Source organism: Barbus barbus (genome assembly GCF_936440315.1).
Source record: "Barbus barbus genome assembly, chromosome: 8".
In the NCBI taxonomy this organism is placed as follows: Eukaryota; Metazoa; Chordata; class Actinopteri; order Cypriniformes; family Cyprinidae; genus Barbus; species Barbus barbus.
The window spans coordinates 20,926,177-20,943,372 of NC_136736.1; the positions used below are offsets into that span (position 1 = coordinate 20,926,177).

At 37.4% G+C, this 17,196-nt stretch overlaps 1 protein-coding gene across 1 annotated transcript in view; it reads left to right on the forward strand.

The window, feature by feature from the left end:
- LOC306874378 (lipopolysaccharide-responsive and beige-like anchor protein) overlaps positions 1-17,196 on the forward strand; it is a 270,819-nt gene that overhangs the window by 210,955 nt on the left and 42,668 nt on the right. Inside the window, exons 45-46 of the mRNA XM_079424376.1 lie at positions 912-1,031; positions 7,437-7,589. Of these exons, the coding sequence (XP_079280502.1) occupies positions 912-1,031; positions 7,437-7,589 (273 nt within the window). The remainder of the gene's footprint in view (positions 1-911; positions 1,032-7,436; positions 7,590-17,196) is intronic.

Below are 17,196 nucleotides of genomic sequence, written 5' to 3' on the forward strand. Positions count from 1 at the left end.
CACCCAAAGCACTTTACAATCATGTGGGGGTCTCTCCTCAACCACCACCAGTGTGCAGCATCCATCTACACTTATCATTCATTCATTCAGTTTTAATGTTTAGAGCATTCACATATTCCTTATAAATTCTACTCGCAAAGAGAAAGAGAGAGCTAGAGGTCACTAACCCATTCTTGGCCATCACTGTAATTGTTACAGTTTTTCACTTTCATTGCTATTCCCTGTTGGCCCATTGTATTGATCCCATCCCATTATTATCAGGCTTATCCCAAATCCACTTCACCAAACACCCTAATTCATGTACCATAGCACAAATCAGCAACCTCGTGATATTGAGGCTCTTGACAGAAAAAAGGAGGGTGTTAAATTCAGTCAAGCACCCAAAAGCCTCTGCGTAATTAGGGTATTTTTCTTTCATGGTGTAGCTTACCGGGGTGCTATTCACTCGAATTGCATCCTTCTCATTGGGGAGGTATTGTTTCAAAAGAACCACCTATTGATTCTGCACAAACAAGATTAAGCATGATTAGAAAAGAACAAATAATGCACTTGTAAAGGCTTTACTGTCCGACCAGGGTTAATAACAGGTTTCTTTAGCATTCAGGTCCCTCTTTTGGGGAAGAGGATGTCATTTAGTGCACACAAATTAGGATCATATTGTATAAAGCTTTGTTAGGAACAGCAGGAATCGATGCTAAATAAGAGATACTGGTCTGGCTGCACATATTGAAAAATGTTGAAATTGCAGGCTAAACACTGATCAAAGAAGACTCATATTTATTAAATACATGATCTGTGCTCAAAGGAATTTGCCCTGTAGTTGTTTTAGGCCCTAACATGACTTTTTAATACTCATTTTAGCGTGAATGTGTGTGGAAAGTCCATATTTTTTTGTTCTCTTCTATTCTCAGGAGCCTTTCACGACATTCTTCCTGAATTTCCAAGGTGGGAAATTTGACCACGCAGATCGCACTTTCTCTTCAGTGTCCAGAGCCTGGAGAAACTGCCAGAGGGACACGTCTGACGTGAAGGTATGTCAACATATGTGTATGACAACCAAAAATTATTTGTGAGTCATACTACCTTAGTTTTTTTTTTTTTTTTTTCATTTGTCATGAATCCATATTTATTCACATGCACAAAGCTGTGCTTGTGCTTATTTCCTCTTATTCAGGCATCAGTCGGTCCCTGGATTTGTTTTTTGCCTTCCACTGATATTTTGTTTTTCACAAATGTGGAGGCTATTACATGATTAGACGTTTCTCTAGTGAGTTGACTTCCTCTTGGTAACTGGAGCTTGCTGGGACTTGGTGTGAGGGCAGTTGTCATGGAGACAGTGCAGCTCTCTGCCCGGCTGCCCCCATCACCTTTCCATAAAAATTGGCCCTAGCACATGTACGGTCACAACCAATCCTTGTCATGCTACTATGAAAGCGTCAAGGGTCCTTGATCAAAGCTTTAAACTAATCTTGATTTCAAACTTTCCCCCCTTTCCCCCCTTACACTCTCTCTTGTGAAACCTTTCATAACACTCTAACCCTCAGTTGAACCTTTTGTCGTTCGGCCCCAAACCAAAGTCAGACAGCAATCCCAACTGCACACTCGGAGGCCCTGAGAGTGTTTGGCATCGACTTTAACAAATGTCCAGACCTCTTGAAATATTCATTACAACAGACAGCCATTTTGTTAGCACGCGCGTTGCATCCTGGCATTTTTCAGGGGCTGATTGCGTTCATTTAATAATAAGACATGTGGCTCACATTACATGGTCACACTTGATACCGAAAGCTCACTCAAAGCCCAGTTTGGGTCCTGCGTGAGCTTGTCACTGTGGATCAGCATAACAGGGTTGGCGTGCATCAAAACCGAATGGAGGACTTGACTAACAACCTGGAAATCACCTTCAGTTTATTTGACTTTGAAGCTGTGGAACATTTCAAACATGTTTCACTTTTCTTAACCTTGCAAAAAAGGTCTGATAGGTGCAAATGAGAAGCAAAGAAGTGCCTTCAAATGTAATAATGTATCAATTTGCCATGCTGTTATCCCTTTTTCTTAAAAAAACAAAAAGCACAGCAGTCCCCCCACATTTAGAAACACCCCCCTCATTCAACCAAGGGGTGAAAAGCCTTTAGCAGTTTTTGTGTCTAGGCTAAAGAGAGCTATAATGGCCTAAAGCCACACTGATCCTGTCTGTCTCTAGCCAGGCAAACTCTGGCCTGACCTTTAACCTCCATCCCCTGACCCCCGTGCGCTAGGCTGAAAGCAGTGCGGACACTGAAAGTTTTCCCTCAGGGGAATCAGAGAGGACCTAAGAACGGGCCCAGGGGCACCCCTCTCTACTGACCCGCAGCAGGACAGGATTTTGGATCACAGGTTTTGCCCTATGACCAGTTCTGCTCAAGGGCCATTGCACATAATAGCGGCTCCCGAACCCCGGCCTTGGTCTCCCCCCACCACCACTGGTTAAGTGGCTGTGGGTCTTTGTGCCGCCAATGAAGACGCCAAATTTACGCCAGGCTCCATACATGAACCTCAGGGCGCCTGGTGCCATTGTAAAATCGTGACTTTTGTGTTTTAAAGACTCCGGTTTTAAAGAGAGGACCAGAAAGAAATGAGGCAGGAGGCTAGTTTTGAACTTCCACCTTTTGTTTGCTCACCGAATTGGCCACTTGCAGTGCACTGAGGAGCTGTGTTGTATATACACAATACACATATTAAATTTGCATGCTATGTTATATTAAATATGTAAAGTTTTATTTATTCTTATATGTTTGTTTAAATTTAAACCTAAATGTTATTCTAAAATGAAACATTAACCATGTGGTTTTTGCTCTTTTTAATGGACCTTTCACAGAAAACCATAGATTAATTTGGATGTGAAACAGAACTTCACTGGTCTATGACTACAGAGTGAGTGATAGATTGTCAGTTAGATGGTTCTCCCAAGGGACTCATGTTTCTGCAGAGCAAGAGCATGTTTATCCTCCTAGGACTAACTTAACACTTTCATAGAGAGTGTGTGTATGTGAGTGTGTGTGAGAGCATGAATAGGTGCACACTATAGGACATAATAAGATGCAGAGAGAATGATGAAATAGACTGAACTAGAATTTCAGACCAGTACCAAGTAAAGGTTAACAATTTAAATTTGATGGCTGATATTTTTACATTTAGACCCAGAGTTTTATTCCTCTCCATTGAAACAACTTTAAGAATCCAGTTTGTCTCATATAATCATGTTATATAATAGGCTTGACCAAAGCAGATATCAGAAAGCCAGGTATACCTTTTAGAAAAATATTCCCCTTTTAGAGGAATACAGGCATATTCATTTTCTTTTCAAGTTTACAAATTGCCGCATAACAGGAAAGCAAAAATGTTTCTCCATTAGACCAACATGTCATATTTAATTATTTTGCTCCTCCGTTGGTTTATCCACTTTATCCACTGATTTACAGAGTCCCAAGAATGACATGGTCAGATATTGTAATAAAGTTATCAAATTAAATGTCACATTTGAGCGCTGTAGCAAGAGCAGCAAGAATTATTTCCTCCAAACACTGTGTAATGAGAATTAAGAAAAATGCCTATGCATTTTGATAAATGAGGAAAGAGATCTAGTACTGTTTACCATGCTTTGACTGCAGCGTGCCTCTGCACTGCTGTTTTAATGTTCTTTCAGGATGACATGCAGTCACTCTTTCTGTGAAGACTTTAAAATTGTATATTAAACTAGAGTAGCTCCAACTGCATCTTTCACTCAGAGTGGCAGCATGGCACAGATTAAAGGCTAAAAATTCAAAGAAGGAATAACTGATTCCTCCAGTTCTGAGTCCCATTTAATGAGCTGTTGTATAGATATCTGGACATACTTGAAACTGGATGCATCTGCTTTGACAATAATCAGCTTTGCTTCCTTGTTTACTTTCTTGTTTGGAATGAATTATTGAATGTCATTCGGTGAATTATTTTGAATAATTATTTTTGATTGTCAAATATGTCTAATTTAGGAATGTCAAAATCACTGTGTGGATGCAGTTAATTAAATGTTTACCATAATGTTTATCATGTTTTAAATGTAATTTGCACATTTATTCAGTTTTTCAAATCATTCTGCTAATTTCATCCTCATATTTTTGAAATATATTTGCAACATATTTATATTTATATATTGCCATCAACACCTTTTATTTTTGTATGCATTATATACATATTTTATTTACACGTTTTATACATATACTGAACATACATATATACAGTGCCCTCCAAAAGTATTGGAACAGTAAAGACAAAATTGCTCTGTTGGCTGTGGAGTCAAGACATTTACAAATATGTTTAAAAGATGAATGTGAGACAAAACTACAGAATGTCACATTTTATTATTGGGTGATTCAACACAGATGTTTTACCAGCTAAGAAGTTCAGCACTTTTAGAGTTTCATCCCTCTATCTGATGTGAGCATAAGTACTGGAACAGTTGCCTCACAGGTCTTTCTAAGTGATCAGATGTGTCCTGTTGCATTAATTCTTCAGATATTAAAAGCAGGGAATGTGTCGTATCCGTTATATCCATTACTTCTGCATTCTGAATCTTGCATTTGATGATGACACACACAAACCAGGATGAAGATGAGGGAGCTGACTTTGAGAGAAAAGCAAGCAATTTGGATGCTAAAAGAAAAGAGGAAGTCAATTAGAGCTCTAGCAAAAACAAAGGGCATGGAGAAATCAAGAGTTTGGAAACCACCAGCGACATCAGCAACCAACAACGACCTGATCGGCTGAGAAAACAACAGTAGTTGATGACTGACAAACCATAAAAGCTGTGAAAATGAATCCTAAAAGATGTGCCTGTAAAATCACCAACAACTTCCAAAAAGCTGGGGTGATGCTCTGACAATCTACTGTCCTCAGGAGGCTTTGACACAGAATTACAGATGCTACACAGCAAGATGCAAACCTCTGACCAGCACCAAAAATAGAAAGGCAAGATTAGAGTTTGCAAAAAAGCACAAAGGTGAGCCAGAAGAGTTTTGGAACTGTGTTTATGGACCGATGAGACAAAGATGAACCTTTATCTAAGTGATGGGAAAGCAAAAATGTGGAGAAAAGGGACCTGCAATGATCCCAAGCATACAGCCTCATCTGTAAAGCATGGTGGAGGTGTTGTCGTGGCATGGGCATGCATAGCTGTCTCTGGAACAGGCCCTCTCAACTTTACTGATGACTTAGGGTGTATTCACACCTGTCTTGTTTAGTTCGATTAAAACGAACCCTGGTTCGTTTCCCCCTTTGGTGCGGATCTTTTGGGCAGGTGTGAATACAGCAATCGCACTCTGGTGCGCACAAAACAACACCAAACCTCTTCAGCTGGGTCTCGGTTCGGTTCCAAACGAACTCTGGTGCGGTTCGCTTAAGGTGTGAATATAAACCGGTCTCGATCCGACCCAATTGCAGAAAGCACGCTCGGAAACACACAGCTCGCGCATATAGTGCTGTTGTTTGAATAGCTTGTTTTTAAACCAATGCTTAAAACCACGTGCAAATTATGAGATTTCATGACCATAGCGTTGACATGAGCGCTCTAAATAGGCTAAAGCTTGCCGCAAAGCCCCAACAAAAGTTACAATGAATGTGTCTGGGGAAAATACTAAGGAGATATTTGAAATGAATTATTCATAAATAAACTAGTGTTTTCTGAGTCAGTGTCACAAAGATGAAGTTAAAAATCCTGACTCATGTCTCATCATTAGACGCGCCTTTAGAAAGAAATGCATCTTTACAGATTATAATGAAAGTTTTTGTTTTGCATATGAATTATTTCGTTGGGTAGTAATTCAATAGATATATTCATCATGTATGTTAGGAAAATATTCAACAAAGAGTTTCGGTTAATTTTTGTGAAGACTGACGGCAAGCGCTTCCTATTAGTTTTATTTATTTTAGAAAAGTACTACGTTTTTTGATATTGTGAGAGCACACAAATAAAAATAGACCCTTTACAGTTCCGAACTAAGTATTATTCTTACCTTTATGAGCAACGATTACGGCGTATTTAATTTATTTCCACTGATGTCCTGAAGCGCGCTTCAGCTTTCACTCTCCGCACAAACAATTGGATATGCACCTAATAGCGCACATTTATCTAGGTTAACTGTTTAAACTAACATTTTGATATGCTCCAAGTATTTTATATTTATAGATTTTATTTTCGGCAAGTCTTAATTACATCGTATGACATTGTCTCATTTGATGCTCATAAGTTTCTTCATATTGCGTTAGTATACATAACAGCAAATTAGTGAAAGAATAAAAATTGCACTACGAAAGATCTCCACGATTAGCCTGTTTTTGCATTTCCTGTTTTCCCTGCTTGAGAATTTCTGTCCAATGAATGGATGACCTTGGCACACGTGTGGTTTTGTTTCCAATTTCTGGTTCACTTGCAAAAAGGGCAGTGTGAAAGCGAACCGCACCAAACAAAAAAAACACACATTCTACTTGGTCCAGACCAAAGCAAGTGAACTATAGGACTTTCATGGTGTGAATACACCCTTAATGTATGATGACAGTAGCAGAATGAATTTGGAAGGGTACAAAACCATCTTGCCTACCAATATTCAAGAAAATGCCACCAGATTCATTGGGATGTGTTTCATATTGCATCAGGACAATGACCCAACACACCCTGGCAGTTCAGTCAAGGAATTTATAAGGGCAAAGAAATGGTCTTATAGTCTTATATTGTCCAAGTCAATCTCCAGATTTAAATCCGATTGAACATGAATTTCACCAGCTGGAGAGGAGAGTAAAGGCAGAAACTCCCCAAAACAACTTGAATTGGCTGCAATAAAGGCTGAGAAAAGTATTTCAAAGGATGAGAGAGTCTGGTGATGTCTATGGGTCACAGACTCCCTGCTGTGATTGTGTGCAAGGGATCTGCAACTAAATAATAGCTTTTAATCTTTTATATCTGCCTTATGTTCAACTGTCCCAATACTTATGCTCACATCAATGAGTGGGATGAACTCTAAAAGTGCTGTTCTTTTTATTTGGTAAAACATGTATGTGTTGAAACGGCTAATAATAAAATGTGACATTTTGTAGTTTTGTCTCATATTCATCTTTTAATCATATTTGCAAATGTCTTGACTCCACAGCCAACAGAACAATTTTGTCTTTACTGTTACAATACTTATGAAGGGCACTGTATATATATATATATATATATATATATATATATATATATATATATATACATTAGTTTTCTTTCTTAAAGGAACTGCATTTGTTAACATATCATGTACCAAAAATTTATGAAAATAATTAAGATTAAATATTTAAAATTGATTGCAAGTCCTAAACTAATTATTTTATCAGTAAATAATTAGAAATTTATAGTTAAATATGCCTTTTTTCTGTCTCTCTCACAGGAGTTGATCCCAGAGTTCTATTACCTCCCAGAGATGTTTGTCAACTCCAATAATTACAACCTGGGAGTGATGGATGATGGGACGGTGGTGTCAGATGTGGAGCTGCCACCCTGGGCCAAGAGTCCTGAGGAGTTTGTTCGCATCAACCGACTCGTACGTTCACTCTCTGTGTCTCCATCTCTGTGTTTCCCCCTCTCTCTCTCTCTCTCTCTCTCCATCTTTCTTTATCTCCCTTATTAAATTGCTGTTAAAGTGCTGATTGTGAGTGGCTCTGGCCAGCGTGTCTGGCTCTTTGTGTCTATTTGTGTGTGTGTGTGTGTGTGTGTGTTTGCGCTAATACTGTGACCTGTTTTATGCTGATAATTACAACTCTGATATCAGTCTGACTCTCCCATTAATCATCTCTTTCTGTGTCTCTCACACGCACACACACACACACACACACACACACACACACACACACAACCCACTCATCCAGTGTCACTGTTCTGACATGCACACAAACGTTCACACACTTCACTAAGTCTGTTTGTAGGGTTGCACAGACTTTAGTTGTTTGATCACTATCAGATAAAGTGCTGGTTTCTCTTTGATGTGTACATCAAAAGTAGTAGTCACAGTTGCACTGATTGCACTGTTGTGAACAGCACTGGTGCTGCATTAATTGGTGTCACTGCCTTATATCACAGACTCTACCTGTCATTAAATTGCATGACAGTGCTTCTGTACAGTGTGTCAAATGTTTTTACACAATCTAAACTAACTGCATGGGCAGCTTGTAGTCAGTAATAAGTGCACATTAATTTAACATGAGATCCTTTGTTGTCATAAGAGTCAAAGATATAATTTTCTTTTTTCTGGATATTTTAAGCTGTCATCCTCTACCAATATTGTTTTGAAATCGTGTTGCTTTGTTATATTAGCAAAGTAAGCCATGCACAATGTGAAAAGTATTTTAATTTAAATTTAAATATGGGAGTGACTGTGAACAAGGCATGCATCTGTAAAAACATGCATCTGTTTCCTCAAATGACCCGTCAGTGTCCAAAAGAGAGTGACATCTATGCATTAGCAACTTATTTAGTTTGGTTCTTTTTTTGGTTCTTCATCTTTGCCATCACTGGAATAAATTACATTTTACAATATATTAAAATAGGAAATGGTTATTTTAAGTTGTAATAATATTTCAATTTATTACAGTTTTACTGTACTTTTGATTAATGCAGCCTTGTTGAGCATAAGAGACTATAAAAAAAACCATTTAAAAAATCTAACTGACCACAAACTTTTAAACAATAGTGTATATGCATATGTAAAATAAATGTATAATATTGTAGGGTTTCTTTCCTATCAGTTAGTAAATCTTTGTCACATTGATGTTATAGTATTCTAAAATTCTCATAAAAATAGAAATATCATCTTGTCTGTCCTGTATCATGAGGACAACTACCCTCACAGCTAGCCAGCACTGATCCCTCCCTATGTTCTGACCATTCTTACCTCAAAACTGCTCTCAGATCAGTTTGATGCTTGCTTCTCAGCTCTACCCTATAAATCCCCTTAATATACTACTGTATTCATTTCTATATAAAAAAAAAATAAGAGAATGCAACTGGTTTCCCTTTCCTTACTTTCCTATAACAAAGAAATTATAAAACTGATCTCAGATCATTGTAAAAGCTCACCTTTACCAGGTCCAGCACTCAATTAGTCTTAATTTGCACAGCAACACACACAATGAGACAGAACATGAATTGACTGACTTTGTCCAGTGTGAAGATTCACTATTGATCTGAGCAGCAGGGAGTGAAGTAGATGGACATACATGTGATGGAAGCTCAGACTGTATACTAGTCATTACAGCATATTACATTATAGGAACTGGACAAGCACAGTTCATTATTAGCGTTCCAAAATTGTTTTGCATTAACTAAACTTAATTTAACAAACTGGATCTGGAGTTTTGTTGTTGATTAAAAAAAAAATTCTTTCTTTTTTTTTAATTACAATATTTGAATATTATAAAATTTGACACTTTTAGAAGGACTAGACTGAGTAGACATTAGAATGAGCTGAAGGAATTAGACACATCTACTCATTTATTATTACTTTTATGCACGTTTTATAATAATAATTAAGCCATTAAATCATTTCTGGCCATGTGATAGTATTATTAAAATTATTAAGTATTTATTGTCATTAGTGCAGTTGGAGTTTTAAGAATTTTGCACTTATGACAATTCTGACCTAGCGCATAGTACTGTGCCTATTTTGTGAGCATCTCTTTGTAACCTGTCTAAATATGTCACGTTAACACTTGTGATACTTGTGAATTCAGTTTGATCTTTCTCTTCTGATCAGTTTTTGACTGTGTTTGAGTGTGCAAGAAAAGGAAGTGAGAAAGAACGATTGAACTGTGTGAGTCATAAGGTTCCATGTGCTCTGCGGTTGTGTTCAGCTGGTGTGTATAAATATTGTGCTGAGTCTTCTTAGTAAAGCTCAGCAGACCCTCTTCTGCAAGGACAGCCACAAGTTGTATCCTCTTTTCCAGTAATTAGACGTTTCAGTTGATCTTTTCATAATCCTAAAAAATGTTCTGATCTCTTAAACGTAACCAGTCTCTGTCAGCAGTTATTTTACACTCATCCCAGAAACCCCTCATTAACAGGAGCTCCTCTTTCTTGTGTGTGTATGCATGTGTGTAAAGGGGGCAGGAGCACAGCTGATGACTTATAGCTGGCATTAGGGGATGTCAGCTGTTCTACTCTGCTACAATGGGCTACATTTGTAATGAGGGCACAGACTCAGTCAGAGACAGACACATGCAGCAGAGAGCTAATGGCCTGCTACACTCTTTAGCTCATCTGTCACTAATGGCCAGAAAACAGCATGATGCACACACATGGTCATTTATGTTCTATAGATGATTAACAGCTAATTAAATTGCAATCTGCACCAGTCATGCTAAATGCATGCTTGCAGAAATAACTGCACTCACAATTGATGCTAGTATAGTGTTAACAAATGCACAAGTAATATAAAAACGTATTCGCTGATGCAGCCATGCTATTTTAACTTCCTTATGCGGATTTTAGCTGTTTTGTTGAACCTTAGTTTCACGGGTTTCGTACCGGAGCTCTTCATCACCTAAGTGCAACGCCGTATCACATGAGCTACCGAGTAAACTTACTGAATTAGAAAACTCCTATAAATGAAGCTGTATATGTGACGACAACGTTCAAAAGTATCAGTTTTAAAATCGTGCAGGATGTCATAACATAACATTCTGCAAGTAATTGTGTTAAAATGAGCCTTTATTAATCAAAACTGTACCTGTAAATCATACTTTGTGTGAAAAGGAATAAAAGTTGTTGTTTCACTGCCTCAAAACTGCAGTGAAATGTACATATACAGTCATGGCCAAAAATATCGGCACCCTTGGTAAATATGATCAAAGAAGGCTGTGAAAATTAATCTGCATTGTTAATCCTTTTGATCTTTTATTAAAAAAATTCACAAAGATCTAACCTTTCATTGGATAATAAGAATTTTAAAATGAGGGGGGGGGGTTATCATAAATGTTTTCCTCAAATACACGTTGGACACAATTATTGGCACCCCTAGAAATTCTTATGAGTAAAATATCTCTGAAGTATATTCCCATTGATATTCACAATTTTGAGCACTCCAGAATGATTATGAACATGAAATTATCCAGCCATGGCTTCCTGTTTCACATAAATATAAATAGGAGGGAAAACAAAGCCCAAATTCCCTTCATCCAGCAAATCATCCAGCAGCAAAAGATAATTGAGCTTCACAAATTAGTGAAGTGGCTTTAAGAAAAGAGCTAGAGCAGTGAAAATTCCCATTTCCACCATCAGGGCAATAATGAAGAATTTCCAATCAACAGAAAATGTTACGAAACTGCCTGGAAGAGGACGTGTGTCTGTATCGTCCTAATGCACGGTGAGGAGGAGAGTTTGAGTGGCTAAAGACTCTCCAAGGACCACAGCTGGAGAATTGCAGAAAATGGTTGAGTCTCGGGGTCAGAAATCCTTAAAAAAAAATTGCCAAACAACCCCTACATCACCACATGTTGTTTGGGAGGGTTTCAAGAAAAATTCTCCTCACTCATCCAAAAACAAACTCCAGCATATTCAGTTATCAGACACGACTGGAACTTCAAATGGGACTGGCTTCTATGGTCAGATGAAACTAAAAAATGAGCTTTTTAGCAGCAAACACTCAAGATGGGTTTGGTGAACACAGGGATAAAAAGTACCCCATGTGTACAATGAAATATACTTCTGTATTTTTGATGTTGTGGGCCTATATTTCTGCTGGAGGTCCTGGACATCTTGTTTAGACACATGGCATCATGGATTCTATCAAATACCAACAGATAAAAAATCAACAAGTGACTGACTGTTAGAAATCTTATAATGGACCATGTTTGGATCTTCCAACCGGACAATAATCCAAACACAAACCTCAAAAACAGCACAAAAATGGGTCACTGAGCACAAAACCAAGCTTCTGCTGGCCATTCCAGTCCTCTGAACCCTGTAGAAAATGAGTAGGGTGAACTGAAGAGAAGAAGCACCGTCATGGAGCTGTGAATCTGGAGTGATTCTGGATGAAGGAATGGTCTCTGATCTCTTGTCAGGTGTTCTCTAACCTCATCAGGCATTATAGGAGAAAATTTAGAGCTGTTAAACTGGCAAATGGAGGTTTTAAAAAGTATTGAATAAAAGAGTGCCGTTAATTGTGGCCAATGTGTATTAGAGAAAAACAATTATTTCATAATGATATTTCCCCCATTTAAAATTCTTATTTTACCATACCAACCAATGTAACAAACTCAAAACATTTAGTGCACCTTTAAATGTGCAGTGTGCAATTTTTGCAGCACCAAGCAGACATTAAAATGTTTTTGTTTTCAAACAGGTTTTCCAAACACTGCCATTCCACTACTCTGTCCAAGCTGTCTTAAAGGAATAGTTCAACCAAAAATGAAAATGTCGTTCCAAGCCTGTATACGTTTCTTTCTTTTGTTGATCACAAAAGAAGATATTTTGAAGAACCAAACAGTTGTTGGTCCCCACTGACTTCCATAGTAGAGACAGTGAGGACCATCAACTGTTTGATTACCAGCAATCTTCAAAATATCTTCTTTTATGCTCAACATAAGAAAGAAACTCATACAGGTTTAGAATGACATAAGCGTGAGTAAATGATGACAGATCAGATTTTCATTTTTTGAGAGAATTATGCCTTTAAGTGCTACACCACTCCTCTGTCTTCTCCCAGAGTCCTGTTGTGCTAATCGGTGCTCACACAGTGCAGGATTCATGAGCATTGTAAATACATACGTTGAATTAAGTATTTTAAACAGACCCCTGCTGAATTAAAAACATTTCTGTGTCCCTCTCCCCTCATATCCTTCCCTCCCTTTCTGATGTCACACGACACTCACATCAGCAGCGATTGTTGTTTTTACCACAGGGTCGAGGGAGAGGTTAAGAACTTGATCCCACCCGCCAGATAACAAGTCAGTTCTGGCCACTGTCATGCTAAAGAACATTCCACAATACATGACTAAACCTTCATCACATATTCACCCAGATATGACCGTAGCAATGGCAGGTGATTGTAGACTTAACTGTGCACTAACCTTGGACCAGGTTGCTCTCCATATACCTCAAAAAGATCTTTGAACATTGTAAGGGAGATGGTTTCAGCCTAGAAGAAAGCTGATGCTGTTACTCTAACTTACCAGTACTTGCTTATCATGTGTTGACATTGAGAATGATGTAGCAATAGAGTGAGAGAAAGTTAATATCTCAGCTAATTAACAGACATGTTTCATTTACTGGAAAAGTATCATACTGGTCTTATTAGAGATTAAAAGTGTGTAAACTGCACACACAGCTGGTAACCACTAAAAATGACTTTCAGAGAACATTTAAAGAACATTTGTTTGCCAAGTATTTTTTTAGTTGGCAAATTGCAGAAATTGCATCAGATGCATGTAGTTCATATTCATCATGTTTTATCAAAAAACAATGCAGTAGTTAAAACTCCACATAGATATACATTAAAATTATTTTATGCTTCACCATCTTTAGAAGATCATCAAGTATGTGAAACAGTTGCCTTATAGTACATAGTTTAATGCACTTATAGTACATAGTGCATGCACGGGAACTTAATATGTGCTTCAGTTCATAGTTCATAGTTTCTTTTTTTTACTAATTTACTTGTCACTGTTAATTGATTATTGCAAATTATTGCAGAAGACATTTACATTGTGAATATGTGCAAGTAGTCTCTAATTTAACTGATATTAAGTCTGCCGAGCGTAAAGTTTACATCACAGTAACGATTCCCAGTTTATTTTCGGACATGATTGAAAAAATGGCTCATAGATTCATAGAGGGAGTCATTTGTAAGCTTAGTAACTACTTTGAATGGATCACTGTCAGATTCTTGCTTGTTAGTTTGATACAGTTATCTGAATCCTTTTTAGTGAGTCAATCAAAAGAACTGGTTCATAAGAGTCATTTGTTTGTGAATCAGACATCGTGAGGCACAAGAGATGCAGAATATCTTAAAGGAAACACTTTCATATATACACTACCTGTCAAATGTTCAGAATAATTTCCTATTTTTTTGCTCGCCAATGCTGCATTTATTTGATCAAAAATTAAGTAAAACAGTAATATTGCGAAATATTATTACTCTGTAATAGAACTTTGTTTTAAAATATTTATAATATATTCCTGTAATGGCATAATTGTTTTTTCAGCAGCCATTACTCCACTCTTCAGTCATATGATCCTTCAGAAATCATTCTAATATGCTGAATTTGTTCTCAAGAAACGTTTCTTATTATAATCAACCAGACTCAAGTCGTATTATTAAAAAAAAAAAAAAAAACAGACACTAATGCAGATGACAGTTTATCATCCATGCATTGCATCCATCAGACCCATCAGATAGAAATGCCCATATGATCTGTAAGGGAGCGGCACAGTGACAGGGGACTATTAGAAAGAATCACAGAACTTGTATATACATGTAAGTGTGTGAGTTTGTTTGTGTGCACTTTCTTGTATGTCAGTGCGTATTTGCAAAGTGTAGGAAACTGATGAAAAAGACTTTGACGTGCACCAAAACCAGGACATGATGCTGTGGTACAACCAGGGCTGCTGCTCTTTGTAACAGCTTAAAGGGATAGTTAACCCAAAAATCTTCGGAACACAAATTAATATATTTTTGATGAAATTTGAGAGCTTTCTGTCCCTGCATAGACAGCAACGGAACTACCACCTTCAAGGCCCAGAAAGGTAGTAAGAACATTGTTAAAATAGTCCATGTGACATCAGTGGTTCAACCTTTTTGTGCACAAAGAAAACAAAAATAACAACTTTATTCAACAATTTCTTCTCTTCCGTGTCAGTCTTCTCTGCGTGTTCATGAGATTACCATGATGCATGCGTGTGGTGCTGCTGACACAAGAGCTGGCTTTTGAATTATAGACAAGAAGGCTGCTACAAAAAATAAGAATCTTAATGTTGCTGTTTTATCAAACTGTATTCATATCAGTCAAGTTTTCTATGTTAGTTGTGTGGCATATTTAGTTGCTAACAGTGAAGGTAGTGAGGAAGCTTACTAGGATTTGCAACAGAGATACTGTCACATAGTTAAGTATTTGTGTTAGCGAACTATTTAGTAATATGTGCAGTACTGTGTGAAAAGACAAGTCAAAAAACACTTATAATAGCTGGATCTGGCAACACAGAGACTGCACTCACGTCCTCACTCGCAAGTCTCTCAAGCCTCATTCACTCCGCCAGCGTCTCGCAGCGATCATGTTTATACCACGGACGCTAAACATTCTTGCAAACTGTCTAAACCGAATTATACACGCAGACATTCATATGAGGAGTTTAACAGCAAATTAGTCATTCAGAGAACAAATTTTATTTTTGAACATGAAAAATTTACTTGACCTCATAGCTGGCTATGGGCCTGTTCACATGTAACATTACGGGGTAAGCAGGGCACAAACAGGGGTGTTTAATTGTAACACTACATTATTTAAACATTTCCACATGCTAGCATATAACAAAATTTACAAAATGTCCTATTATTTCCTTGACATATCATCACTATATTTACAAATAATGTGCCAAAGTTCAAAAATATTTTGAAGATATCGCTGAACATTTATTTTAACCATTGCAAAAGTGCATTTCTGGCTGAAGTAAATTTGTCATCTTGTTTTTTTTTGTTGTTTTTTTCTTTTTTTATAAATGAGACATTTTAGATATTTGAATCTCTAAACTGTTTTAGGTAGTTCTGCCTCGCTTGTTATACTTTGCTTAAAAAAAAGTGTTGGGTTGGTGTCTGCATTTTCTGCGCTGAACACCGCGATGAGTTTAACAACACTCGCAGTGTGGATTACAGTTCATATCTGCACCGGAGTGAGCATGTTTCAAGTTTTTATGGACATAAATCATAGACTCATTAACGTCTGTAATTGAAGAAATTAAAACATTGTACCATAAAATAAAATGGTTATTTTTCTTAAATACTTCATTTCTGCCATATTAAATGTTTAATTAAGATTAATCTTAAAGTAATGTCAATTGTTTTTTGAACTCAAATATTTTGGTGTGTCTTGAACAAGATTGTTTGTCTTGGTGGATGATGGAATGGAAAAGTTTGGGAACCCCTGTTTTAGAGCACAAGCTCTAGCTCTAGGTGTTGGACTATGTTGAAGTTCATATTGGCTGTACAGCTGGGACCGATAACTGAATCAGCATTAAATCAAGCTCACACTTTGCTGAGAGACAAATGTCATTTTAAGTTGAGTAAAAACACACTCAGGACTGACATACACCCATGAATGCGGTGTCCTGAAGTTTGTCAGATTTATATGATGACAGCTTTTTGCACTTACTACAGTGTGCTGGGATTCTGGGTGATTCCATTAAGTGTTGTTGCCTTGTGTGAGAACTGAAGGTCAACATAATATTCTAATGGTGAGATCACATGATGAGCTTGAGGTTTATTAGTGCCTTTCATTTTAGTTTCATCACAAGGGCTGAACACATGTAGCAGCAGACATTATCTAAACTGAGAGGATGAGTCTGTGTCATGTCTTATAACGAACAACGTCACGAAACTCTTGAGTTTCCCACAGCCTGTCCACAGGCTGCATGTCTCCATGTGAAGACCACAGACGTCTGCCATGTCAGAGGTCATCAGTGTTTGCATTCTCCTCTCATCTCCTCACGCATTCTTTTCTGTTCAAACACATCTACAGCCATGTCCTAATGCATCTCAGATCACACTGGTGCTAATGTGGCTACTGTACCTTAACCGTCAATACTGACAGGGTGGGAAATTGTTGGTAATTTTGCCTACCAACCACAAGTGGTGAACAACTAGTCTCGAATTGGCCTTGACATGACATGTTACAGCAGTTTTGTCAGATTTTTTTTTTTTATACAGTTGTGGTCAGAATTATTGAAACCCTTGGTAAATATGATCAAAGAAGACTGTGAAAATTAACCTGCTTTGTTAATCCTTTTGATCTTTTATTTAAAAAATGCACAAAAAGCTAACCTTTCATTGGATAATAAGAATTTAAAATGGGGGGAAATATCATTATGAAATAAATGTTTTTCTCAAACACACGTTGGACACAATTATTGCACCCCTAGAAATTCTTAAGAGTAAAATATCT